This window comes from Apodemus sylvaticus, chromosome 2 (assembly GCF_947179515.1).
Source record: "Apodemus sylvaticus chromosome 2, mApoSyl1.1, whole genome shotgun sequence".
NCBI lineage: Eukaryota > Metazoa > Chordata > Mammalia > Rodentia > Muridae > Apodemus > Apodemus sylvaticus.
Genome location: NC_067473.1, coordinates 114,476,151 through 114,503,501, shown reverse-complemented (window position 1 = coordinate 114,503,501; position 27,351 = coordinate 114,476,151). Strand labels below are relative to the sequence as shown.

General features: G+C 45.6%; 1 protein-coding gene across 16 annotated transcripts in view; it reads right to left on the bottom strand.

Moving 5' to 3' along the window:
• The window catches only part of Dysf (dysferlin), a 205,189-nt gene that overhangs the window by 23,213 nt on the left and 154,625 nt on the right, over positions 1-27,351 (bottom strand). For all 16 annotated transcript variants that reach the window (XM_052174136.1, XM_052174140.1, XM_052174138.1 and 13 more), the window contains 3 exons: positions 7,115-7,213; positions 1,081-1,209; positions 668-823 (listed from right to left, as the gene is read on the bottom strand). In XM_052174136.1, coding sequence (XP_052030096.1) covers positions 668-823; positions 1,081-1,209; positions 7,115-7,213 — 384 coding nt within the window. The remainder of the gene's footprint in view (positions 1-667; positions 824-1,080; positions 1,210-7,114; positions 7,214-27,351) is intronic.

Genomic DNA, 27,351 nt, shown 5'->3' with positions numbered 1-27,351 from the left:
ATTCAATGATGCATTCTTCTGGCCTCTGTAGACATCAGACATGTATGTGGAACATACACAGAAAATACCCATACATATAATAATAATGATAATAATAATAGTTATTATTATTATTATCATTATTATTATAAATATTTTTATAAAATCAGTACCAACAGACCATCAACATTGGCAGAACAAACCTTCCCCGTTACCCTCTGCCTCCAGCCCCACAGCCCACAGAAGTCACCAGTCCTGTGCCTCCCCTCCTGGTACTTCTTACCACCCAGCACTTAAACCTTACCAGGCTCAGCCTGAACCTCTGCCCACTTTACCACGAGCCCTAGCCCAGTTCTACCTGTTAGCTAAGCAGTCAGCTTTCAGATCTCCATCTATGCCCCCCTGGCCCCTCTTAAAGTCTATCTTTTCCCTAGACAGCCAATGGTCATATGCCCACGAGGGTCCTTCTCCTTCCTTCCTTCAAGGTTTCCCCATTTCTCCAGAAGCCTAAACAGACTTGAGCCTTCCCTGACCTCACAAACAGCCCAGCTCCCACTCAGCTCTGCAAGTAAGCGTCTTTGGGTTCCCTGGTTTACTGTGGCCTTCTTGGGACAGAAATTCTGTCAGCTTTCTGCAAGACAGGCTTGCTACTGTTCTCAGGAGGACCAAAGGCTCCAAGAATGTTTACCTTGCCATTGGGGTCCTTGGGCTGTAAGCCAAATGCTCGGACGATGTAAATACGGACCAAGCACTCCTGGGGACCCTGAGCAGCCAGTTGATGGAATTGTCTCGGGGGCATGGGGATGGCTGGATCTTCTGGGAGGGGATAAATTTTGAAGAGACCCTAAAAGAAAGAGTTTAATTTTTGTCACCATGGTCAATAACACAGTAACCAACAAGGCCATCACTCTCATTTCTGAACACCATCACCATGGAAACCATGTAGCCCCAAACCATCCCACACCACCATCCAATTCTGCATCAGCCACAAGGTTACTCCCAAGGACAGCAACAGCAGCATCATGGTCACTGTTACCACTGCCCCTTTTCTGTTCAGCTATTGCTGAAACCTCACAATCATAGGCCAAGCCAGAGACAGACCTTAAACTCCCCGATGACAGATGGATCTTCTGTTTCCTCCTGAGTCCTGCCCCGGTAGAGCTTGAAGGTGTTACAAAAATCAGACAGTCCTCCAAACTCCTCCACATTCTCCAGCTGTGTGTCATAGACCTGTCATGGGGGTGAGAAAAAACCCAAGAGTGAGAAAAGTAGGGGGACAGAAGGGAAGAAGCAGGAACGAGGGTCAGAAGAAAATAACAGAGGAACAAAAGCAAAAAGCATGGAAGGGCTGGAGGGTGGGGGAGGAAAACGAGAAAGAAATGGAAAGAGCAGCCCAGAGAAGGGAGAGGAGGAAGACAGCTATCAGTCTATTAGGGTGTAAGGTGTCAGAGAAATCAACATTTCAACTTAGCTGACACTTAGAGAAGTGAACATTTTTTAAGAGATTAAGACTACAAACAAGAGCAGAGGTGGCGCACACCTTTGATCCTGACACTGAGAGGGCAGAGGCAGGCATATCTCCATGAATTCAAGGCCAGGCTGGTCTACAGAAGGAGTTCCAGGACAGCCAGGGCTACACAGAAAAACCCTGTCTCAAACAAACAAACAAACAAAAAACAAAAACAAAACCCTACTATTTGGTCTCAGATTTCATTCCTTAATTGGCTTCCAATCTCATATAATTAACATGAGTTCTTATGGTTAAAAATGGCTGCTTTGGCTCTAAGTTCAAAGTCTTGTGTTGTATTGCTGCCTCTTAATATTCAACAAGTTGGGTTTATTTCCTCTTCTTGTCAAATTTTGTGTTTTGCTTGCTTGTTCATTTGTTTGTTGAGTGCAAACTGGGTGAGAGTGGTGTATGTCTTTAATACCAGCCCTGGGGAGGCAGAGAGGCAGGTTGGCCTTTGTGAGTTTGCGGTCAGTTTGATCTACATAGTGAATTCCAGGCCAGCAATGTCTCTACAAGGAAAATAAGGGAAGGGAAGCGCAACAGAAGAAGGAAAACATAATGAGCGACTGGTACTGTGCGTATTGATAAAGCAGATAGTTTGGGTCTAAGGTTTACAAACATTTTAGATTCAGATAGTCACGTAAATTTCTAGTTCCATATTTGTATTCCTAAAATTCTTCTATGGTGTGTTCCCCAACCTTCTTCCCCATTCTCCTCCTCCTCCTCCTTCTCCTCTTCCTCCTTCTCTTCTCCTTCTTCTTCCTCTTCCCCCCATCATCCAGTTTTAGGTAAGATTCTCCTCCCCATTGTTTACCTTGATATTGTTTGCTTAGAATCTACTCATATACATAATTTTCCAACTTGACCCAAGATCTGCCAACTCCATTTACTCTACAACACAACAGTGAATGTACCGGTGCCTCTCACCTTTCTAACTTTTACCATAATTACTCTCTACATCTTCAGTGAGAATGATGTTTCTGTGGTCTTGTTACCCTGAACCTTCACTCTGGTTCCAGGGGACAATGTGATCACAACTCCTTCCTCTGCTGTGTTCTTCCCAAGTCCCAGTTGGTTGGTCCCAGGATCCACCCACAGGAGGTGCTGAGCCTCTTCTCCAGCAGGCTGTTGTACAAGTGCTTGGCAGGCAACATGGCTGACCCTGAGATCCTGACCCTTGTTTGTCACGACAGTTCTATGTGTGCTATTTCCAGGTCTCTGGACTTTTACAGTCACTGAGGTCACCTTGATTTGTTTTCTATTTTAAATGGCTTTGGTATTTCCAGGGGCGTGGGAACAATAGGTATGACTACCTAAAGAATTTCTTCTCATCTTTCAAGTATAGAAAACAAGAAGCTAACCAATCAGGGTCAACTGTCCTCACTCACAAAGGACTTTTTCTTTTTTTTTTTTCTTTTTTTTTAAGATTTATTTATTTATTATAAATAAGTACACTGTAGCTGTCTTTAGACACACCAGAAGAAGGTATCAGATCTCATTACAGATGTGGTTGTTGGGATTTGAACTCAGGACCTTCTGAAGAGCAGTCAGTGCTCTTAACCCCCAAGCCATCTCTCCAGGCCCACAAAGGACCTTTTCAAACCATATTTTCAAGTGTTGTTTTATGACGGTGAAATTTGACTAAGTGGTTACATGTTGCTCTGTTTAATATCGCTGTTTGGGGTGACATCTGCAAAGACTCTGATCAGACCAGTGTCTGGTCTCCTGTCCCTGGCTAACACACACTTTTTCTCTCTGCTTTCTTTTCCTCATGACTACCGTCTCTATGTCCAGCTGTGGTTTCTGCATGGACACTGTGCCCTGTCCACATTTTCAGGACTATGCATTACTCTGCCTCAACAGAGTCCTTCCAGTTCATGGATCTTGGCCATTTTGGGTCCCTTCCTCTCATGCTTCACACTCTGAAATTTCCTTTCTAAAAAATTCACAGGAAAACATTTCTTCTCCTCTGCTCCCAGGGAAGACAGGTCTGGTAGACACGTGTCCCCTTTTTATTGGTTTGATTTCTACTTTCTCTTCTTTTTTTTTTTCCACTTTGTAATTTTGGATTAATGCTATGCAATTACATTTACTAACCACTAAGTGAGCTGGCTTTTCCTCGCCTGGCCATTTCCTTCCTTCCCACTATGGAGGCCCACGGCCTCCTACAGACATGGCTCCTCCATGTCGCGCCACCTTCCCAGCTCCAATGAATCAAACCAGGTTTCGGCCTCTGTAGTTAGCGTGACCTCCTCCAAAGCTCCTGCAGCTTTGGAAACAGGGAGTATTCTCCCTACTTCGTGTTGCAAGCACTTCACTCTAAAACTATCATGAAGATTTCCAAGTTATAGGAAAGTAAAGAGAGATAGACAGCGACAGACATCACCTCCTGTCTGACATGGTTACCAACATTCTCCCATTTGGAAGAACCGTTTGACTGGACTTTGTGAGAGCCCCTGGCCCCAGGAGCTACCAGCATCCTTCATGTCCCATGGCCTCTGCCCAATCTCGATTGTCCTTGAGCAGCCCTTACTTATATTTTGGAGTCTGTGGCTTTTATTTGTTTCCAGCTTTTCTGAAAAATGGATTTTGTGGGTTTGAATGATTTCCAAGACAAAAGGGGAGAAATGCTGACTTGTGCAGCTGCGCTCATGCTGGAGTCCGAATGAAATACTTCGTAGATTTCCAACTGGATGGACTTTTTGTTTAAATGTATTAATTTCTCAGTTTATTACACTTTAATATGTCCTGACTGAGTTCTGTCGAGGGTAACTTATTACTAACCTAATTTGTGATCAGGCTTTGTAAATGTTCAATGAGCATGAGGAAGAAAATGTATTCTTTTTTTTATTACTCTTGTCTTCCTTTTTTATCATTTTTGTTTTCTGTTTCAAAGCTGCAAATTTAGCATTATGTTAAACTGCAACTTAACTAGCTGTAGCTTTTTTAAAAAAAAGCTTTAGTTTGGGTCTGTTATTTACTATTATTTGTTGTCTGTTTGGTCAGAGAAGTAGTAACATTAAAATTTCCTCTTTAAAAAAAATTTCCTCTTTAACTTTAATATCTGTCATTTTGAGATACTACTTTGTTTACATATTCCTAACTATTTTTTTCTCTAAGCATTTCAAAGTCCTGGGAGTCTTGAGAAATATTTTCCTTTATTAAAAAAAAAAAAAAACACTATTTTGTTCTTTGCTTTTTACTTTAAATTCTACCAGATTCTTCTTTATATGTCTCCCAAAATGTTGCTTCCTGAAATGCTTGGGTTTTTTCCCCAGTCATTCTGTTCTTTTATTTTTTGAAGTGTCTTTTAAGGAGAGTACAGTGAATTTTGACTTTTAGTGTAGATTAGAAGTCCTTATCGATTAGCATGAAAGTTTGATCCATTCTTGTTTATTAAGAAAGCTAACATGTTCTTGACTTTTCCTGCGCTCTTTTCGATTTCTGATTTTAATGCATTTTTGCTGTGCACTATAATTTCCTTGCTCCTTAGGCTATGAGCTTTTACCCCCTTTGCTAGTGATTGCAATGTACAGTTGTTTTCTCCCTCTCTGCCAATGTTCACGACTCTCTCCACCATACTATAAGCTGGTGCTGCTGGTAGTGACGGCTTCCTTCCGTTTGCTGATATTAAAGGACCAGCATTCCTTCCAGGTCTAGCTTTCCCCCAGAAATAGTTCGGACGCCTTTGTTCTGGAGAGCCTCTGCTCACTTGGCAGCTGTTGGAGACCTCCTCTGAGAGGTCAAGCTGGCGGCCGAGTGCCAGCTCTGCATCCGGCATCCTCCTGAGGAATGAGGGGCTGGGGCCTCTGGCCACCCTGGCAGATATCCTCACCCTTGCTTCCGTTGTCACACTTCTTGGCAAGGCCACAGTACCACATGCCAGACCTAAGTGGCCAAACCTTCTTCCTGGTGTGCAAATAGTTCTGTCTGTCTGCCCAGCCTCATGCACCCAGCCACGGAGCCAGAAGTGTTTGCTGCCTACGGTGCTGCTGGGCTCCTGCAGCTTCCAGGGAGGCCAGCCAGGACATCGGGTATGGCACACCAGGCAGACGCCAGTGAACCTGAAGGACATGGCCACTTTGTGAAACTACCCCCAGAGTCCCCACCCAGGGGACTCTGAAGGCAGAGGGCCCAGCCCACCCCAATCCAACTAGCTGAACCTTTTCCTAGTCCAGCGTCTTGACAACACTCCCGTCTCTCAGACTGTGCCCTGTGCTTGTTCATCTGGCCATGAAGAAGGGCGAGTACAGACTTGCCCTCAGATTGAGTCCAGAAAAGATGCTATAAATTATATGATTGTACTCAAGTCTCCAATAAAAAGGAAATGATTTTCAGGTAAGTATATCCCATGCCATATTTAAACCCTACTTAACATTAAAAGTCATATATTGTATCTGACATTGGATGTAACTGGCCACCCTACAATGGAGACCACATAACACCTTGGGGAACAATTTTTGAGTCATCTTTAACTATCTTTCTAAAAACTAGTCTACCTTGAAGAGGTATAATTATATTTGTAGAATTTTCTTAAAATACCAGACATTGGAGGACACGTCTCTGTTTTTATCCACAGAAACAAAGTTTAGCATCTTAATTATACTTGCAAGAGAGGTAGCTGCTCTCTTGTAGGGGTCAAAGCCTGGAGGTCAAAGCAATTGGATTTCACATTTGATCCCACTACAGAGTTCTTCCTGCAGAATAGTTTTCCAAAGCCCCCCAAAGCAAGAGAAGGGCACCACAAACCCCTCTGCACCACCATGGTTAGAAACATCGTGATTCACCACTTCAGAAATTCTTTAGTAATTTGAAAACCTGTGGAAGGAAGCCCTTACTTTCCTCTTATTGTTTAGGGAGAGAAAGCTGAAGTGGCATTTTAAACCAAACATTAAACAGTTTTTTCACCTATAACTGCTTCAACATTTTCTCCCTTTTCTTTTTAGATTTATTTGTTTATTTGGTGTGTATGTGTGTATGTATGTGTATGTATGTGTGTGTATATATATATATATGTATGTATGTGTGTATGTGTACATGTGTATGTTTGTGTGTGTATGTATATGTGTATATATGTATGTATGTGTGTATATGTGTATGTGTGTAGTGTATATATGTATGTGTATGTGTGTATGTATGTTTATGTGTGTATGTGTGTATATGTGTATATGTATGTGTGTGTATATGTGTGTGTATGTGTATGCACACTCATGCACTCATGCCACAGCACACACATGGACTTCTATGTTGTGGGCCCTGGGACTCACACTTGGAGTCAGCCGTGGTGGTAAGCACTTTTACCCACGATCCATCTCACGATGCATTCTATTTCTCTTTCATCATGCTACCAGGGATTAAACCTAGGCCCCCACAAACACTGGCCAGCACTCTGCAGAGCTCGTGCTGCAGCCATCACTTTAGTATTGTCAACTGTCCCTCAAATATTTTTTTGCTTGCCCTCATCCTCAGTGATTTCCTGTTCTAGGTCCATGCTGTGAAGCGGTGTGGTCGACGACTGTTCATAAGACTCATGAAAGCATGTCTGTCTCCTGCTGCAGCCCCCGCTGCTCATCCCGGAACCTGACGGCTGCGGGGCTGGGGGTGCATTCTGGAGAGAGGCCTTACCTTCAGGGTGTCAAAATCCTTCTCCAGGTAGGAACCACACTTTTCCCTCTCCCCGACAGAAGCAAAGAATTTGCTCCACCAGTCAATAAACTCTTCCTCCTGGTGGAAAAGAAAGACAGCGAAGGTTTAGGAGGCCATCTGCCCATCAAGGCCTTCTGAGTGGGACGCTTCCTCTTAAGGCTTCAGGCTGACAGGGATCCCAAGGCTTGCCTGCAAGTAATTATGATTAGGAGGTGCGCTCCAGGACAGCCAGGGCTGTTAAACAAAGTAACCCCCTCTTTAAAAACAAACAGGAAGGGGGGGGTGGGGGGGTGGGGGGGTGGGGGGGGTGGAGGGGTGGGGGGGTGGAAATCAGTGAGCCAGAAACCTGACTCTCTGGGGCAAAGGCCATGCAGACATTTTAAGGGTGCTGAGCAACTGAGGCTCAGGTCTACTCCGCCCACATTCCTGATTCCCATCAGGCACTTGGGCCTTTTTTGTCTTTCTGTGAAGCGGGCATAGCCACAGTGGCATCCCAGGGATAAACTGGTTGAGGTCCAGGATATGCAGAGCTCTCTGCAGGGCAGATGTCAAGAATATGTTGCCTTTAGGTAGAGCCAGGGCAGCTCACGAGCCTCCCACCACTCTGCTTTCTGCAGTGGGAGCCGGAACATAGACTTCTCAAGACGAAATTGAGGTAGAGTCCCTGAAGACCAGCAAACATTTGTTACATGACTTTGTTCACAAGACACTGTGAAGTGTGGGGGGTAGGCAGGAGACAGGAGGCTGTGACACCCCGCTCTGCCCTTCTGTTCTCAGCAGTCATAGTCCCTGGGAGGGTCCATGCCTGCCCCACAAACCACCATCCACACCTTCCAGCTCAGCTGTGGCTTCAGCCTTTCCCAGCTGCATCCTAGGGTGAGCCTCCCCCTTAGAGGATCAGCAAGTGCCCTGAAGGCTCTGCCCCAGAAACCCGCCTCTCCTGACTGAAACACAGACAGTCCATTCTGGAACCATGACTGAAGACTAAGTAGGACCTTTCCCAGAAACTGCATTCATCTATGTGGTGAACTGAGTTTCTGTCATTAAACACGAAACGCTTAGTTTTCCTCTAAGCCAAACCCTTTGAGTTCCCTCTTTTGAATGGACCAGGCCAAGGGTCCGAGAAGGCAGTGAGGATGCCAGAGGTACCCAGAGGTCCGTCCTGGAAGTACAGTCTCAGCACCCCCAGTAGGTATCCAGACAGCAGAGAATGAGCACCAACATGGGGCTATCTATCACTTACCAGGACGATCTTCTGCAGCCACAAAAGAGAAAACAGAGTCAGGTGGATTAAAGTGCAGGGAGGCAGAACTTCAGGATTTACAGCGCTCCAGAAGACACAGAGCAATGCAAAGAACTACACACACACACACACACACACACACAGCTTCACAATGAACACACACAATGACCAGCACACAGGAGACAATGGTTAGACAGTCACATTCATCACTAGACGTGCCGAATCATCCATGTACTTGACAAAACCCACAGAGAACATACAGGACCGCAGAGACAAGCACGCCGATTTAGGTACCAGAGGTTAGAACGGAACCCCATTTAGCTGCTCAGCTCTTCCTAAAGCTTACTTTCTTTCCCATCCATTCCAGGTTCTTAAACTTTTGACTTGTTAAGTCAGGCAAGACAGGCAGCCAACCAGCGTGTTTTATACAAAGAAAAGACAGAAACATAAGAGTTGTGAAAAAGATAGTATGTACTTCTCTCTATCTTTAAACACACACACACACACACACACACACACAGGAGTTGGGTGAAGGAGCTAGGAGACAGACACCATCAACAGTGACACCCACAGAGATGGCCTTGTGAAAACTAACAACAGAAAGTGTACCTTTATTTCTGGCACTCTTGCAGCCCTTAGGAGGAAAAAGTCAAAATCAAAGCTCAATAAAAACTCAGAAATAAACTCATGGTGGCCACCTCTCTGACCATTCAATAAAGCTTAACATTAACAAGAAGCGATAAAATGAAAATCCCAGGCCATAAGACATTTAAAGACACGTTCTTGTGGCCCCACTGAGTCAGAAAATGCCAAAAATTAAATCCAAGACACCCAGGTTGCAGACAGGCCCATTTGCCTGGAAAACCCAATCTGAAATGCTTTCTCTTTTATACAAAAAGAATGAAAATAAATAACCTGATAATTTATGAAATTGGGGAAAATTATAAGCAAAATATAAAACATAAAGTAAAGTAGTAAAAAAAAAAAGTAAAGTAGTAAGGGAATGAGCATATCAGAAAGAAGAATGTCGCAATTGACAACTGACCCCTCAAAATAGAGTTGTTCATTCATCAAACTAATTTCAAAGATTAGATACACAGTGGCAACTGGAAAGGTGAAATAAAAGGACACTGTGGGGAAGAATAAAGTTGGCCTAAATCCATGACAAAATCCTGAAAGATCCAGATTTTCTTTAAAAAAAAAATATGAATGCCAGAATCAATGAAAAAATAATAGGAGACAAGAAGAGGTTGCTGGCCCCACGAGTGAAAGTAGTTTCAAAAAATACCTTCCAAGGAAGCTATCAAGCCAGGAGGGTTTTTGCTTGGAAGAAAATTCTGACAGTCTTTAAAGAATAAATTATTCTTTGCTGCACAGCACAGAAGAAAAAAAAGAGGAAAAAATTTCCCATTCATTTTAGAAAACAAAGCCTGACCAAGAAACACAGAGGCAGGAAGGAGGAGGAGGAATAAGAATGACTCAGTCCTGAACACAGATACAAAGACTCCAGGGTGCCACAAAAGGCCCGGTGAGTCCCAGCGGCGTCATTCTACAACATGAGAATGGCTCACTGAAGATGGCTGAGTCATGGGCCAGGTAAGCAGGTGCACAGCTGTAATTCCAGCATCCTAGAGGCTGAGGCAGAAGCATTTCCTCCACCAGTGTTATATCAGCCTGGGCTACATGAGAGCCGGGCTCAAAGGAAAACAGAATTGAGTGGCTGGAATGACAGTTCAAAGGTTAAGAACTTGCTGCTCTTGAAGATGACCCGGGTTTGGTTCCCATCACCCACATGCTAGCTTACAACCATTTGTAATACTACTTCCAGGATATCTACCGCCCTCTTCTGGCCTCCTCAGGTACACTACAAACATGTGGTGTACATGCATACGTACAGGCAAACACTCATACACACAAAATAAAAATAAATAAATCTTTCTAAAATAATATGTAATAAAACATTAATTATATGGCCTTGTTTTAGTATAAAGACTAAACACAAAGTAGTCAGTTATTGCTTCTGAATGAACAAACTACAAAGTTTTGTTTAGCCCTTACGTGCTTTTATGAAACACACAGAGAATTTTGATTTTTGTTGTTGTTGTTGCATAGAAGTCTTGCTTGCATAACATTTTGAAAATTAGTTTTGAGGGCTTTTTAAATGTTGATTTATTAGTGCATGATTGAGAGGGAGAGGAAGAGGGAGAGGGAGAGGGAGAGGGAGAGGGAGAGGGAGAGGGAGAGAGAGAGAGAGAGAGAGAGAGAGAGAGAGATGGAGGGGCGTGTACAATAGGTCTCAAGACCATGTTGTTGAACTGGTTCTCTCCTTCCTCCTCTACCTATGTAGGTTGCAGGAATCAAACTCAGTTCCCCAGGACTGTGCAGTAAGTACTTTGCCCACTGAGCCATCTCACTGACCCTCCACAAAACACTGTTTTCAATTTACATGAAGAATAGTAGCACTCTTCAAAAAACACTATCAAGAAAGGAAAGAGAGCACCTGGCAGGAGGGAAGGGAAGTGTCTACAAATCATATATCTGATAAGAAACTGTATCTAGAATTTGTAGAGAACTCACACAACTCAGTGATTTTTTTTGATACAAAGTGGGCGAAGAGGGCTCAGCAGTTAAAAGGTTTAGACTCCAGCCAGGCAGTAGTGATACAGGCCTTTAATCCCAGCACTCAGGAGGCTGAGTTAGAGGCTAGTTTGGTCTACAGAGTGAGTTCCAGGAAAGCCAGGGCTACACAGAGAAACTCTGTCTCAGGGAATAAAGAAATCATACTACTCTTGTAGAGAACTCAGGTATAGACCCCAACACTCACATGGTCTCTCAGAGCCACATATAGCTGCAGTTCCAGAGAATTAATCTGGTGCCTTCTGATCTCCGAGAACTCTTACAAGTAGATGATGCACACAAGCTCACAAAGAGCTACACAAGTAAAACAATAAAATAAATCTTTGGAAGTGGCAATGGTCTTAAGTTCATATTCTTCCAGGGAAAACACACAACAGCCAATCAGAAATAAAAACATGGTCACTATCCACTCTGTCATCAGGGAAATGAAAACCAAAACCACAATGAAAAATAGACAACACACTGGGGTGGCTACCTCAGAGACACAGTAGACACATTGGGGATGGGAAAAACTGGTGGGAACATAAGCATGGCAGACACTGTGGAGCTCCCTGGCCACTCTGAGACGTGGCAAGCAGTGCATTCCATATGACCCTGTGCTGCTCCTGAGACACATCGTAGAGAAATGGATATGATGCAAAAACCGGGACTTAAAAGCTCAGACCAGACTTTTTCAGAATGGCCGCCAGGTGGGCATGACCCAAAAGTCTGTCTTCTGAGGATTGTTATCCACACAATGTATGGCAACAAAAAGAAATAAAAAACTGACGCATGCTGCAGCCTGTATTGAATCCTGAAAATGTTCTAAGCAAAAGAAGCTAATCACCAAAACCCACATATTGCAAGATTGCATTTGCATAAAATGAAACTCAAAGCAGAGCAATGGCTGCCAGATTCGGAGATGGTTGGAGGCTACAGTGTCTTTCCTGCTGTGAGCAAAATATTCTAAAATGGACTGTGGGGATGACTGTACAACTCTTTTAATACACAAGGGTAGGGGGACTGACAGGTGGCTCAGTGGCTATAGGTGCTTGCTGCACACACCTAACTCCCTAAGTTCAATTCCCAGAACCATATGAAAAGCTGATACAGCAGTGAGTTTCTGCAAACCCAGGAGTCCAATGGAGACGTGGGAGACAGAGACAGGAAATGACTCCAGATGTTCACGGGCTGGCTATGTAGCTTAGAGCTCACAGTGAGGCAGGAACAAGAGCGATTCTGATTCAGCAAGGTGGAAGTCAAGAAATAACGACAAAGGTTGTCATTTGATCTCCACGTATATGGAGGTATATAAGATGACTCACGTGTCATCACACACACACACACACACACACACACACTAAATTTTTAGAAAATTAAAGTGGATATTGTTTCCTTGGTTTTTAATAGACAAGCAGTTGTCTAAATCTTGCTGCACAGCAGCTTTTTCTGAAGAACAACTTCTTTTTTTCATTTTGCTTTGTTTTGTTTGAGATAGGACCACTCAGTGCAGCCCTGACTGGAATTTGATATATAGACCAGGCTAGCCTCAAAATCACAGAGCTCTGCCTGCCTCTGCCTTCCCAGAGCTAGGATTAAAGGAATGAGCTACCAAGCCCAGCAAGACCGCCTTCTGTTGCCGTTGCTGCTGTTGTTTTGAGACAGAGTCCCATGTCTAGTAGGCTGAGCTTAAACTTGCTATGGAACAAAAGTTCGCCTGGAACGCCTGCTTCTTCTGCCTCCACCTTCCAAGTGCTGTGATCACAGCTATGTGCTATCATTGCCTGGTTTACACAGTGCCTGAAACGGATCCCAGAGGTCTGAGCATACTGGGCTAATGCTCTACCCACTGAGCTCCACCTCCAGTTCTGTCTATAATTCTTGTCATTCTCTAATCTACTCAAGCATGCTTATACGATAGTGACTCACCCCTCCACAAGCCTAGAGGAGCAGTCCCCAGTGGCAGCTCCTTCTCTGTCCCTGATGCGTGTCCCTTCGCCTGTCCAGAACATCATAATGTGGTCCTGCCATCTTACTGCCACATCTTGTCTTCGGCACTAGTCCCTCATTCCTCTCTCAGAGGTCCACTGAGTGTGCCCACATCAGTTATCTAGCCCCCTGCTCTTCTATAGGTGCTCTCTCGAGTTCTCCTCTGGCCCTGCGTCTTTAAATAGAGTGGACATTAATGGGTCTCACAGGCCTAAATGACTCCTCCCAAGTCCAGCTGCTTGGTACCCGTCTGCGGCCGAATCCCGAATGAGCCTCTGTAATGCCCTGTCATGTCTAGCTATCAGGAGCTGCTGGCCCCTCCTGTAGCCTTCCTCCTGTAAATGAGCTGCACCCCTCCTTCCAGATGCTCAGGCATCTTTAGACTTCTCCCTCCATGCCACAGCATCTCTCAGACCCACCTCTAGAGCGTATTTACAATCTGCCGTTCCCCACCCCCATCCCATTGCTGCTACTCTGGTCCAGCCTTGCCCCCTCATTGGTGTCAAGTGGCCTCCCATCTCTTCTCTTGCTGCCCTGTTTCTAAATCCACTCTGACTACCACAGCCCTATAACCTGTAAATAGATCCTGGCCCTCTCAGTACAAAGCCTTCTGATGTCTTGTCCTAGAAGCTAAATAAGATAAAGCCTTTACAAGAACCTTGCAAGACTCAGAGGTCAGAGCCTACAGCTTTCTCCTGTCTTCTGCCCTCTTTCCAGCTCATGCTCTTCCAGCCATATTGGTCTTCTCCGTCCCAGGCTTCTCTAGAACTCTCTTGTCTTTCTCTTTGGAAACCTCTATCAACCAGAGAAGATGAATGCCTACCACCTCTTCAGAAGACCCCAACTACAAGCTAAAGTATGTTTCCACCGAAGTCCACCCTGGGGAGCTGGTGATGTTGGATGATGGCTTCCTCACGGTCTCATAGGCCTTTTCAACTAAACTCCAGCAAAGTATGTACTCTAGCACCTCCCAAGACTCCCAAGAACTGTGTCATTAGGGCAGAATTGCATCCACATGGCTGAGAGGAACAGCAGGACTTGGGTGGGGGCCCAGTGGCTCCTCCCCAACCCCTCCTTCAGTGAGGAAATATCAAGAGTCAACAGCCGCACTCCTGATGGCCTCTTGCAGGTAGGTAAAGCTGATGTGATGAAGATGGCATCTGTTCTGCTCCAAGGACTGTTCTACCACGTGGATCCATGACCACTTCCTTCCCCTTCAAGCCTCCAATGCGCTCACAGCCTTTCTCTTCCGTCCTCTCTGTTTCAAACTACAGCTTCTTCCCAGTAATTTCTACCCACCTCAAACCCCTTTGTCTACACAGCAGTAATCCCCATCAGACATTAGCAAGACCTCACTTAGGTCTTTATTGTTGGGTATCTTCTCCATAAGGGCAGGGTCCCATAATCTGTGATCACATGATCAGTCTCGATTCTTAGATCAGGTCCTAATCATAGCTTGTATCTGGAAAATATTTGATAGGTATTTGAGTTCGCAGACATCGGTGGAAACAAGTGACAATCTTTGGTTTCAAGTACCCAAGAACAGATAATGTGGTATCGAATTATTAACTTAAGGGTCTGGGGACATGACTCAGTTGTTATAGTACTTGCCTAGTTCTGCATCAAGGTTTAGGTTTGCTCCCCAGCACTGAACAATCCAGGTATGGTGCTGCGCACCTGTAATCCCAGCACTTGGGAAGCCAAGGAAAGAGGACCAGGAGCTCATGATTACCCTCAGTTCCACAGTGAGGTTGAAGGCAGCCTATGAAACCTATCTCAGAAAACAATAGTTAAAATAGGTTTAAGGAAGCATTTGGTCGGGCCAGCTGTCCTCCATCAAATAAGAAGACAGGCATGCGGGGGGGGCGGGGGGGGGGGAGCACAGAAGCAAGAACCAGAGAGGTGGGGTAGTTTCACACACACCATCCTAACTCTCTCTCCTCCATGAACTACAGGATTGGGTAATACATAGCTAGACAGATGTCACTAGAGGGGCTGTGCCAGGGCACTGCATGGATACAATAAAAGAAAGAGTCTTTGGCACGTCCTGTAGACCTCAGAGAGGCATGGGACATTAAAGTGCCCCACACGCCACAGCTCAGCCTAAGCCTGCAGGTTAGGAGAGGAGGGAGGGAGGGTGGGAGGGGAAAAGAAAGGAGAGAGAGAGAGAGAGAGAGAGAGAGAGAGAGAGAGAGAGAGAGAGAGAGAGAGAGAGAGAGCTGACCAGATTGTGGGAACTAAGAGTAGATGTCAGCAAACACAATCTGATCCATGTGTCCCAAAGTCAGAGCCCAGAGACGCCAGGATGGACTTGTACTAGGAACTAGGCCACCCTCCCAGGAGAAATAACATTAAGGAAGTCCAAACCAGAATGTAGCCACTACCCCCCACTCTAGGGTGTGGAGGGGGTAGAAAGCCCAAAGTGACTAAGTTTAAACCTAAAATGCCTAAGATTACCAGGGATTTGCTGCCATTAGGAAAAAATGAGAGCTCAAAAGGGGGATTAAGTTGACTTACAGAAAATAAAGTGATATTTTTAACACACATTCATGGATATGGCTTGAAAATATCATTCCTGCCATTACCCCAGCCTGGCTTCTGTCGGAGGCATCCTGAGCCCACTTCTCCCTTCACCTGCCAAGGGTGTTCCAGAATAAGTCGGCTCGTCTTCCGGGTGGGCCTTGCACATCTCAGCCACATGTCCCACCCCCACCCCCAGCAGCTGAGTCTTCAACCCTGACAGAAATGCCCCTCCCCCAAAGGGAGAGAGACCTGGTCCCATGGCCTCCGATGCCAAGTGAGTCCTTGACCTCAGCGGGTAACAGCTAAGCAGCAACCTCAGATCATAGAAAAGAGGAGAAAGAAACACAAAGACTGGTTTCTAAAGCGTCATCTGAAGCTTGAAGCAGAAGTCTGGCCATGGCCTCTGTGTTGTCTCAGGGCCCAAGGTTCAAGGCCATTCATCTTTCCACCAGCCAGAAAAGTCAGTTTGGTCAAGGCATAGACTGAAGTCTCTTGGATCTCAGCTATTAGTCAACCTTCAGTTGTTGAGCAAACAGAGCCAAGCAAGGAAGGCAGTCAGCCTAACAGGCACCCTAATCCTCCAAGACCCGAGTCAGCACACCGTGGTCCAAACTCCCCATCATCGCCCCAGTGCCTGATGCTTTTCATGACCATGGAAAGCAAAAGTGGCAGCAAAAATCCTAACTCTTCTTGTATGGTCAGAAGTGGGAACTGGGGGTCAGGGCAGAACCCCTGATACTGTGGGTGGAACCCAGAGTCTTGCACATGCTACACAGAGAGAGAGAGAGAGAGAGAGAGAGAGAGAGAGAGAGAGAGAGAGAGAGAAGACAGAGAGAGAGAGAAGAGAGAGAGAGAGAGAGAGAGAGAGAGAGAGAGAGAGAGAGAGAGACTTCTAGCTTTTATTTTGAGACAGGGTCTCATTAATTTGCCCAGGCTACTCTGGAACTCTTGACGCTGATATCTCAAACTCCCAAGTGGCTGGGATGGCAGGGTTGTGCCTCCTGCAACAGCTCACAGACAGAGCTTCTCTCGACAGGAAATCCACTTGAAACAAAGAGAAAAGCTATTGGCCAAGCTCATTCACCATCAAGGCTATAAAGTTAAACTAGGGGTCACTATATAAAAGTGCATGCCCTCTTCCAAGTAAAGCAATGGGCTACTGTTTATGAGCTTCAGTGAACATCCCAGACTACACAGAAAGCTATTCCTGTCTTAGAGAAATGGTTTCCAGTCAACTGGACAACAGGGAATTGTAAGGCTCTGTGTTGATGTCTGAAAAATATTCTGAGGTTGGTGTTGGTTACCATGGTAACTGTTACTGTTGACAGTACCAACACCCCCAGTGTTGACATCCAATTTTGCTAACTCGGGTGTGATATCTTCATAGCTCAAATGATGACAGTGTGTCAATTTCCTGAGGTTAAAAAAAACCAAAAAAAAAAAAACCACAAGGAAAAATTTCTTCTGACACAGAAACACAAACATACATGTAACATACATGTCCTTAGGCTGACAGCCTAGATAAGACTTCAAACCTACCTCACCCCATGCACACTAAACCACTCAATACCCCCCCAAACCACACAGATAGATGCTCACATCCTACTACCAATAACTCAGAAGAACTCTACACATTCACAGCAAATATCAAGTAAAAGGCTGGATTTCCAGCCTCTTCCTGACACTTCCTGGATAGTGGCCTTCTTGTCTGTAGAAAGGCTCCTACGCCATGCACCTGCCTTTAAGCTGAATCAGCAGAGGGTGGGAGAAGGAAATCTTTAGCTCAAGTGCTGAACTGTTTTTCAAGGCCCAGTAACTATGTACGCATGATCATACAGGGTCTGGCCATCTGTCAGTCTCTTACAGGCGTGGTCCCACATGAACAGGGAGCCTCTGGGGAGCCCAGGACTTCCCACCACATCCATACGAGATTACAGGGAACTGGATTTGCCAAGCCCGTAAGAATGACTCGGCAGGGAACCCAAGCTCACTATATACCCCCCCACACACACTCTTTAGCTTATTTTTATTTTGAAACATGTGCCTCACATGGGTGAGGGGCCTCATGGGACTCAGGCTTCTGGCCACATAGGTGAGGGGCTAGAGGGGATCAAGGCTGCCGACCACATTGGGGGGAGAGCTGAGGGTACCAGGCTGCCAACCACATGGGGGGGGGGGAAGCTGAGGGTACCAGGCTGCCGACCACATGGGGGGGCTGAGGGTACCAGGCTGCCGACCACATGGGGGGGGAGCTGAGGGTACCAGGCTGCCGACCACATGGGGGGGGGGTAGCTGAGGGTACCAGGCTGCCGACCACATGGGGGGGGGGGGAGATGAGGGTACCAGGCTGCCGACCACATGGGGGGGAAGCTGAGGGTACCAGGCTGCCGACCACATGGGGGGGAAGCTGAGGGTACCAGGCTGCCGACCACATGGGGGGGAAGCTGAGGGTACCAGGCTGCCAACCACATGGGGGGGAAGCTGAGGGTACCAGGCTGCCGACCACATGGGGGGGGGAAGCTGAGGGTACCAGGCTGCCGACCACATGGGGGAGAAGCTGAGGATACCAGGCTGCCGACCACATGGGGGGGAGAGCTGAGGGTACCAGGCTGCCGGCCACATGGGGGGGAAGCTGAGGGTACCAGGCTGCCAACCACATGGGGGGGGGAAGCTGAGGGTACCAGGCTACCGACCACATGGGGGAGAAGCTGAGGGTACCAGGCTGCTGGCCACATGGGGGGGGGGGGAGAGCTGAGGGTACCAGGCTGCTGGCCACATGTGGGGGGGAGAGATGAGGGTACCAGGCTGCTGGCCACATGGGGGGAGGGGGAAGCTGGGGGCACCAGGCTGCCGGCCACATGGGGGGGGGGCTGAGGGTACCAGGCTGCCGACCACATGGGGGGGAAGCTGAGGGTACCAGGCTGCCGGCCACATGGGGCAGGGATCTGGGGGAAGCTGGGTTTCTGGACACATGGGTGAGAGGGCTGAGGGAACTGGGCTGTTCGCCATCTTCAGACTCAGAGACTAAATTGGGCATTTGGCCTACAACTTGGCTCCCTGAGGGTATCATGCAGAATGCCTGAGAGAATGGAATCTATTCAGTGGGCTGAGAGAAAGAAGATTCCAGATGAGTCTTCAATCCTATGAAGAAAGCAATGCAACATCTCTAATTTGGAATCTGTGATGGTTCCAGAAGGGCCTGGGGGACGTGAGCGCTTACCTAACCTTCGTTCTGCTTATGGGTACAGTTTTGCTTAACAAGAGTTCCAGCAATCTACTTAAGAGAAAAACTATTTTTTGAAGGCCTTCCCGGGACTGCAGAAGCATCCGTCAAACTACAGACACTAATATTAGCCATCTTAAATTCAATTTAAAAGGGATTTGGGGGGAGCTTGCTCTGTGCCAAAGTCAACCCACTTTCTAGTTACTGGGTGCATTTTCATACGCAAAATCACGTTAACTTTTCAAATCTTTGTCGAACTTGTTACTCGGTTCTGGTTTCCTGTGCCTCGGCTCCTGTAGAGATGTGTCAAACAAGAGGTGAGGGGCGAAGCCTCCCAAGAACTCCCAAAGGACCCTTGTGCTCAGCACAGAGGGCTGCATAATTCCCCAGCGCCCAGGCTAGGGGCTAGGCCATTTGCAGGACCAAGAAGAATAAGAATGCATCATGCTAAATACTGGTGGACACTTTCTGGCCAGTTTGTTGTCAGGGCAAGATGCGGACATCCCTCTAAGAAGGAGAAGAACCTTTTTCTATTGAGGGCAAGTAGGTCCTTCATGCCAGGGGAAATACCCCTTTGGGGAGGAGGGTGCCAGCAAAGTGAGGACTAGATGGAAGGAGCTAGAGCGGCCTCCTCCCTGGTGGGGGCCTGGAGTCTGCCAGACGTTTCACCCCAGGCTGTCCCCCCTGCAGTGTGCACTGAGGGAGGAGGGGTGCACCCCCGAGGAGACCACAGGAATGCCAAGCAGGGGAAAGGCGCCCCAAGCCAAGGGCTCCGGCAACCAGGATCCAATATCGGTGGGTGACTCCAGCCCCCGTAACAGGAGAGACCGTAAAGTATGTGCTGGGCTTCCCAACCCGCACACACAGCAAATAACCAATTACTCCAAATAGCTAACAGATTGCAGCTCCGACTTCCCTCCTCTCGCCCCCACCCCACCCATGCCTTCACTTGTCATTTGATGGGCGATTTGTATTTGCTCAGAGAAAATGAGCGAATGAGTCACAAGGTAGACCCAAATGACACCAAGGACAGGCATCAAACACCTAAACAGATCTCATGGGAGTAAGGAGAGCAGGCACATCTGGACCGCGGACAAAGGAGACATGGTTAATGGCAGGAGATTCTGCAACTTTCAGATGTCTGTAGTGGCCAACATCCCCAATACCGTGAGTACATGTCCTTAGGAAGCCTACATCTGTCTTCTGATAGATATAGGAATAAGGTAAAAACTGAATATGGGGGCTGGGGAGACGGCCAATCAGTAAAGTGCTTGTCTTACAAGCATAAAGATCTGAGTCCAATCCCTAGAACCCATGTAAGAAGCTGGGCATGGCAGCGTCCCTGTTATCCTAGTACTGGTGGAGACAAGGATCTCTAGGGCTTGCTGGCAGGCCAGACAAGGTTCAGTGAGAGACTCTGTCTCAAAAAAGAGGCGTGATAGAGAAAATGTCTGTCATGGACCTATAGCCTCCATATGACATATGTGCATGCACACACACACACACACACACACTAAACATGGTTAAAGTTGGCTCTCAATGTCAGAGGCGTGGTCTTGTAGCTTGCAGCTCGGAGACAAACTGCCTCTGGAAATGCTCCTTGCTTGTGAGCGACGCCCCGTAACTGATTGCTTTGGTCAAAAAGCATCTACTTCAAAGTCTTGGGATAAATTGCTGCCGAGACTCCTGAAGCACAACAAGGCGTTCTCTCCACATTTGGAATAGAGGGAATTCAGGCTGTCCCTGGAGAAAGCGACCTTGATCTAAATGAGCGCTGGGTCAGGACAAGGAGAGGAAAAATCACCTCAATAGGAAAGAATGTCCTCTCAGAGGGGACTTACTGCTAAGTGACAAGAAGGTGGGGACAGGGAACGAGGGAAGCAAGTGGACCATCTGGAAAGATCGGGGAAAGACCTTGAATACTGGCCCTATTATCCACGCATTGTCAGGGAAGCGAGGCTCCAAGCAAGAAAACTGTCCCCACTTTTGAAGAGAGATGTGCCTGTCATTCTTGGTCAGCTACCATTAAGTTTCTTGCCTACTCCTAAGCACAAGTTGCCTCTCTATTTGATGCTCCAGGGAGACCATGAGCTAGACCAGTATCCAGAGTCTCCTGATCTAAAAGCCATCTCTCTCTCTCTCTCTCTCTCTCTCTCTCTCTCTCTCTCTCTCTCTCTCTCTCTCTCTCTCCAAATACAAGCTGGCATTCTTCATGTGGATGCTTGAATACCACAAACTTTAGAGTCTATTCAACCAACACCATAAGAAGGCTCCCCAAATAATACTCCTGCCTAGATGGCCTAGTGCAGAAGGTCAAGCCTGCCTTACTCAGGAAGGTCTTCCACTGGGGTACGTTAGCAAGGACCCGTGGCTCAGACTTTGCTCGATACTGCTGGCGGCCATAGTGAACACAGCAGTCACATGGGCTCACAGAAAAGCCCATGGTAGGTGCTTGTGGTTCTGGACTCCTCCTCGTTTCTCCCAGCCTTTTAGATTCCCAACTGGCAAAGTAAAAGTCTAGCAACCCTACACTGTCTCCATCTTTCTTTGATCTGAAATGGCTTATTTTTTTTTTTTTAAGGTCTGTGCATTCACAGGCAGAACTTTCCTTCGGTTCTGTCTTCCAGTACTTAACAGACAAGAATGGCCCTGTAAGGCTAAGCAAATAGCAGGAAGATGGCCATGGGGGTCAAAAGAAGGAAACAATCTGAGGGAGGAAAAAATGTCTCCCCCAGCCAAAGAGCTGAGGCTAGACCAGCAGAAAACCAATGGCTTCATTTGTGTTCATAGGAAGATTGGAGAAGATACCACAGACAGGCAATCAGAGCGCAGGGTCCTGAAGGCGATATAACCTGCTTGATGGAAAACAGGACTGTCAGACTTAAAATCAAAACAGATTCCAATTTCCAACTAAAGGACAAACTAGACAACCAGCAAAATCTTCCCAGAAAATACATCACACCAACAGACATTTTTAAAACTTTGCTTCACTCTGGAGATGATGAGCGCGTAAGGAAAATCTTCCACAGCGAACAAGAAAGGAAAAATCTGGAGACACAAGGAGCCAAGTGCACACTGACTACAGGACCCCAAAAGCCACAGCTGAACATTTAGTTTTAAGTGAATCTGGGTTTGTAGTGCCTCCAGACTTCTGGTAAAAGTAAACACGCGTCGTCTCTGGAAGAATGTGACTTCCATCCAGGCCTCAAAGAATTCTCAGATAAAGTTCCAAAGAGCATGAGTTCACAATCAAAAAATAGTGAACACATGAGGAACAGACACCACAGGCAAGCGCCAGTGAGGATCAAGCAACTGCAGAAGCAGACCCGTGAGAACAGAAAGCAGAAGTGTCAGAAAGAACATGTGAACCAAAGGACTCTCCAGGAAACAAAAGACAGGCAGAGACCTTCAAAACTAAACAGACAGAAGAAGAAAGAACATCCAAAAATAAAAATCGTAAGCCTTGGATGACAAACTTAGCAAGCTGGGTTAAATATCACATCAGAAATGAGTAACATGAAGTAAACAGAAGACTCATAGTCAGAAATCAGCATAAGGATAACATCAAGAAACAAGCATCAGTGCTGGAAAGATGGCTCAGTGGTTAGGAACTGACACCATTCTTAACACAGGACCCCAGTTCAGTTTCCAGCACGATAATCCGGACCTCCCAAATCAGGGGGTTCCAATCTCTCTGGCCTTTGTGGGCACCTGCACTGTCATGCACATAACACACACAGGCACATGTATTTTAAAAATACAATAAATCATTTTTTAAAATGTATTCCCAAGCCGGGCGGTGGTGGTGCACGCCTTTAATCCCAGCACTTGGGAGGCAGAGGCAGGTGGAGTTCTGAGTTTGAGGTCAGCCTGATCTACAAAGTGAGTTCCAGGACAGCCAGGGCTACACAGAGAAATCCTGTCTCAAAAAACAAACAAACAAACAACAACAACAAAAACAAATCTATTCCCAAGGCGGAAGAGACGCTCAGCACTTAAGAACGCTTGCCGCTCTTCAGGAGGACGCAAGTTTGGTTCCCACACCATATGAGACGGCTCACAACTGCCTATAACTCCAGTGCCCACTCTTCTGGCCTGTGTGGACAGACACTTGCATGCTACAGATACACACGCATGCACATACATAAGTACTTTTTAACAACTTTTAAAAAGAAGAAATTAACAGAGTAAGGCCCAGTTTCTGAGGGACCCCTGGGTGGTCATAAACTGAAGAGGCTTAGTCCCTTACCTTTGATCATGCATAATTTGCATATAAACTACACATATCCTCCTGCAAACTGTCAGTCTCCTCTAGATCACTTGGTGCTCAGAGTGAAGCAAATGCCACATAAACAGTAATTAAACTGCATTGAGTGGGCGGAACGCCTGTGTGTGTTTGCCACGGGCATAATCATCCTTTGTGATATTTGTACCTGTGAACGCAGAAGCCACAGATAAAGTGTCAGATAACGTGCAGATTCAGTTGGCACAGAGGGGTGAGATGGCCCATGATGCATCTCCTCAGAGCTCCAGAGGGAACGTTGGGCAGAATAGAAACAGCATTTGAAGAGATGACAACTGAGTACTACCCAAAACCAGTGAAAATGGAAAAGTCTTCAGAGTTAGAATGACAGGGTCGCAGCTGACGCCAGAGATGGTGTTGACAGAATAACGTCGGTGAAATGGAGTCCTCAAAACAGGATGAAATAAAAGCATCTTCGGACAATTAGGAAGTGGAAAAGCCTAAAATAAACTGGCTCCCACATAAGAGTCTCAACAGATTCTGCTTAAAGAAAAAGTAAAAAGGGAGGGTAGAGGCTGCCACACAGAGGGACGGAGACGTGAGCTTAGCTACGAGAAAGGTGATTACTCAATAAAATAAAATCAGGCTTAAATGCAGTTACAAGATGGAACTACAATGCCCACCTAAGCTGTGAAGCTCCCAAGAGAGCCATCAAATTTGGGGACTCTGGAGAAGCTGTACACGTGGACTACATTTAGACTTTGCTACGTCAGAGAAGCAGGTGACGATTAACATGAGGTGTGTGTGGTGTACACTCATAAACCCTTTATTCAGGAGACTGTGTCAGGAAGATCTCAAGCTAGGGCTAGCCTAGTGAGAGCCTGTCCCAAACAAAAAATAGAAAGAACTCTACACAAGTCACTAAAGGAATAAAAGTGACTCACAACTTCACAAGGGAAAGTGAGAGGGGACATGAAGGGAGAAAAGATGCTTATATATAAAGGTGTGTGTGTGTGTGTTTGTGTGTGTGTGTGTGTGTGTGTGTCTGTCTGTCTGTCTGTCTGTCTTTCTGTCTGTCTGTCTGTCTGTCTGTCCTGGAGATGTCATTCAATGGTAGAGTGCCTGTTTGTAATGCTCAAGTCCCTGAATTCAATCCTCAATACCAGGGGAGAGAGGATGGAATGGATGAATACAGAAGAGAGAGAGAGAGAGAGAGAGAGAGAGAGAGAGAGAGAGAGAGAGAGAGAGGATAAAGCCAATAGAAATACAAAGTAAGATGGCAAACAATCCAAATAATCAGTTCTTTTAAATGAAAAGATGAGACATTTTTCAAAAACAGAGAGTCCAAGGGGTATGGTGATGCAATTCTTTAATCCCAGCTTTTAGGAAGCAGAGGCACATAACTGTGAACTTGAAGCCAACCTGGTCTACTTAGCAAGTTACAGGCCAGTTTGGCCTATAGCTCTGTATACTGTGTATAGTAAACCTCGTGTAAACTGCACTTGAGATCCAAGTTAATTTCAGGTGGCTCGCAACCCCCTGTATCTACATCTTCTAGAGATCAGACGCCCTCTGCTGGCCTCCAGAAGTACCTGCAGTTGTGTGCACATACACACAGTTTTTAAAAATAAAACATAACTAAGTAATCCAAATTTTAATATCACATTAACAAAGTGTTCTAAGTGGATCTGTAGCCTGTGAAACACATTTGAAGAACACACATTCTTCAGGCTTCCACAACAGTTATAAAAACAGACCTTTTTCTGGGCCATAAAGGTCATTTCTAAGCATTATTACACATAGACTCTAGACCATAGGACAGCTAAGCTAAGCCAGTATCAACAAAAACAACAGAAAGATAACTTAAAATATAATTTATGAACTTCCAGAGTATTTTTAGACAACTCAGGTGTCAAAATGAAATAACAGAAATAAGAAAATATTCAGAACAGAAAAATGATAAAAAGAAATACTACTTGCCAAGTCCTGTGGGAAGCATAACACAATACTTATCAGAGAATTTTATAGCCTTCAATGTTTACATAGAGGTTAAAATATAATAAACAACCCCAAGTGGGAGGAAGGAAATAATTAATAATAATAATAGTAATAATAATAATAATAAACTAATCAGCTATGAAACAAGGAAGCAAACCAGAAGATTGACTGGGAAACTGATTCCTTGAAAATGATGAAAACAATCTGACAAAGTCTGACTAGAATAATAAAATCCTGAGAATGAAGAAGACATGGCTAAAGGGAGGAGAAAAAAAAACTAGAAAAATTAAGAGGGCATCACAAAAAAAGGCTATGCCAATATTTGTGGAGGAAATGGATACATTCCTATAAAACATAAATCACCAAAAGTGACTCACCTAGAAGGAGAAAATCTCAGAGGTCCTATAAAGAGTCTTAAAATTACAACAGCAATTTAAAATATCCCAAGAAGAATGCCAGGTCTAGACAGCTTTACAAGTGAGTTTGTCAAACACAGACAAATGATGACGCCAGGCTTACTCTATCTTCTTAGACAACAGAGAACGCTCATTGTCACCCAGGCTTTACACAGAGACTGATACCTAGATGCTAAGACCTGGAGGACATAAAAGGCGAAGTTCCAAGCTGTTGTCATTCCCCAAAACTGATGCAAAAAGAAATCCCAGGGCAGAGCACATGCCTTAAATCCCAGCACTCAGGAGGACGAAGCAGCATTTCTCTGTAAGTTCCAGGACATGTAAGGGATACAGCCTGGGCTATGTAAGAAAAAGAGAAAGAAAGAAAAATAAAAGAGCTAAAATCTCTGCAAATGGAATCTGGCAACGCAGGGGGGAAATGTCTTGACCATGTTGGTTTGTTTGAAACATATGAAGCTGTTTCTGAACTGAAAGAAAAGGAAAGTAAGTGAAAGTGAGTCACATTAACAGAGAAGGAGAACAGTCACATGACCATGAAAATCACATGACTCATGGGATACATGAGAAGCCTTCAGTGAAACAGCATTCCTGAAAACAAACGTCAATGATCAAATCGTCATTTACCTCATAAGTTTCATACTCCTTTTTTTGGTTGTTTTGTTTTTTTGTTTTTTGTTTTTTGTTTTTTCGAAACAGGATTTTTCTGTGTAGCTCTGGCTGTCCTGGAAACACTCTGTAGACCAGGCTGGCCTCAAACTCAGAAATCTGCCTGCCTCTGCCTCCCAAGTGCTGGGATTAAAGGCGTGCGCCACCACTGTCCAGCAGTTTCATACTCCATGATGAGTCAAAAATATTCATTTTTTAAAAAAAATAGGAACAGTGATAATACTTTCAAGAATGTATCACATAACACATTCAACTACAGGCCTAGCCAGTCCAATAAGGCAAGAAAGAAAACAATGAAGATGATAGAAAAGACAAAGAAGCAGAAACAATTAATCACCGGTTATGTAACTGCCTAAAAGTTGAATCAGTACGATGAACAAGAGCCCTAGGAAAGCTTCTGAAAGTCAGACCAGCGTAAGTGAGGACTGATCTTTACACAAAGTCACAACTAACTGGACAATGCACATCTAAAGAACGAGGAACAGCGCCAGCCTAGATGTGCATCAGCAGATGAACCAGTAAAGAACCAGTGGTACAGCCGGGCGTGGTGGCGCACGCCTGTAATCCCAGCACTTGGGAGGCAGAAGCAGGCAGATTTCTGAGTTCGAGGCCAGCCTGGTCTACAGAGTGAGTTCCAGGACAGCCAGGGCCTCACAGACAAACCCTGTCTCAGAAAAACAAACAAACAAACAAAAATGTGGTACATCTGCATAGTAGAATTTTATTCAGCTAGTTATAAAGAAAAACAAAATCATAACACTTGTGGGGACGTGGATAGATCTGAAATGTATACTACCAAGCAAGCGCAGAAAAACAAAAACTGCATGTTCTCCTTCTTATGCCAATCTAGCCCATAATATGGGAGTACACACACACACACACACACACACACATACACAGGGTGGGGTGGGCATAGAGATTGAAAAGGAAATCAATCCTCATGCCACAGGCACCCCTCAACAGTAGAGGCAGTAGTGACGGGTGTGCAGGACACACTGGGAGCTAATATAACTCTAGCATCAAAGCCTAATCAAGACACACAAAGTAGCATGCAGAAACTCTACGTGTCAGCAAGTCTAACTAAATGTGATGATAGAATCTCTCTTTCCAAATGTCCCCTTGACCAAGACGGGCAACACAGGTGCCAACGGAGGGCCTGTAGCTGCTCTCACACACCCTCAGCACCCGGCAAGCTGTGTCTGTGACCACAGTCTAATGTGTCTGCCTCCAACCTGTCTGTGCCAGCTGCACTAATCATGTAATGACATAAGTATGACGAAAACTATAAAATTTGAATTC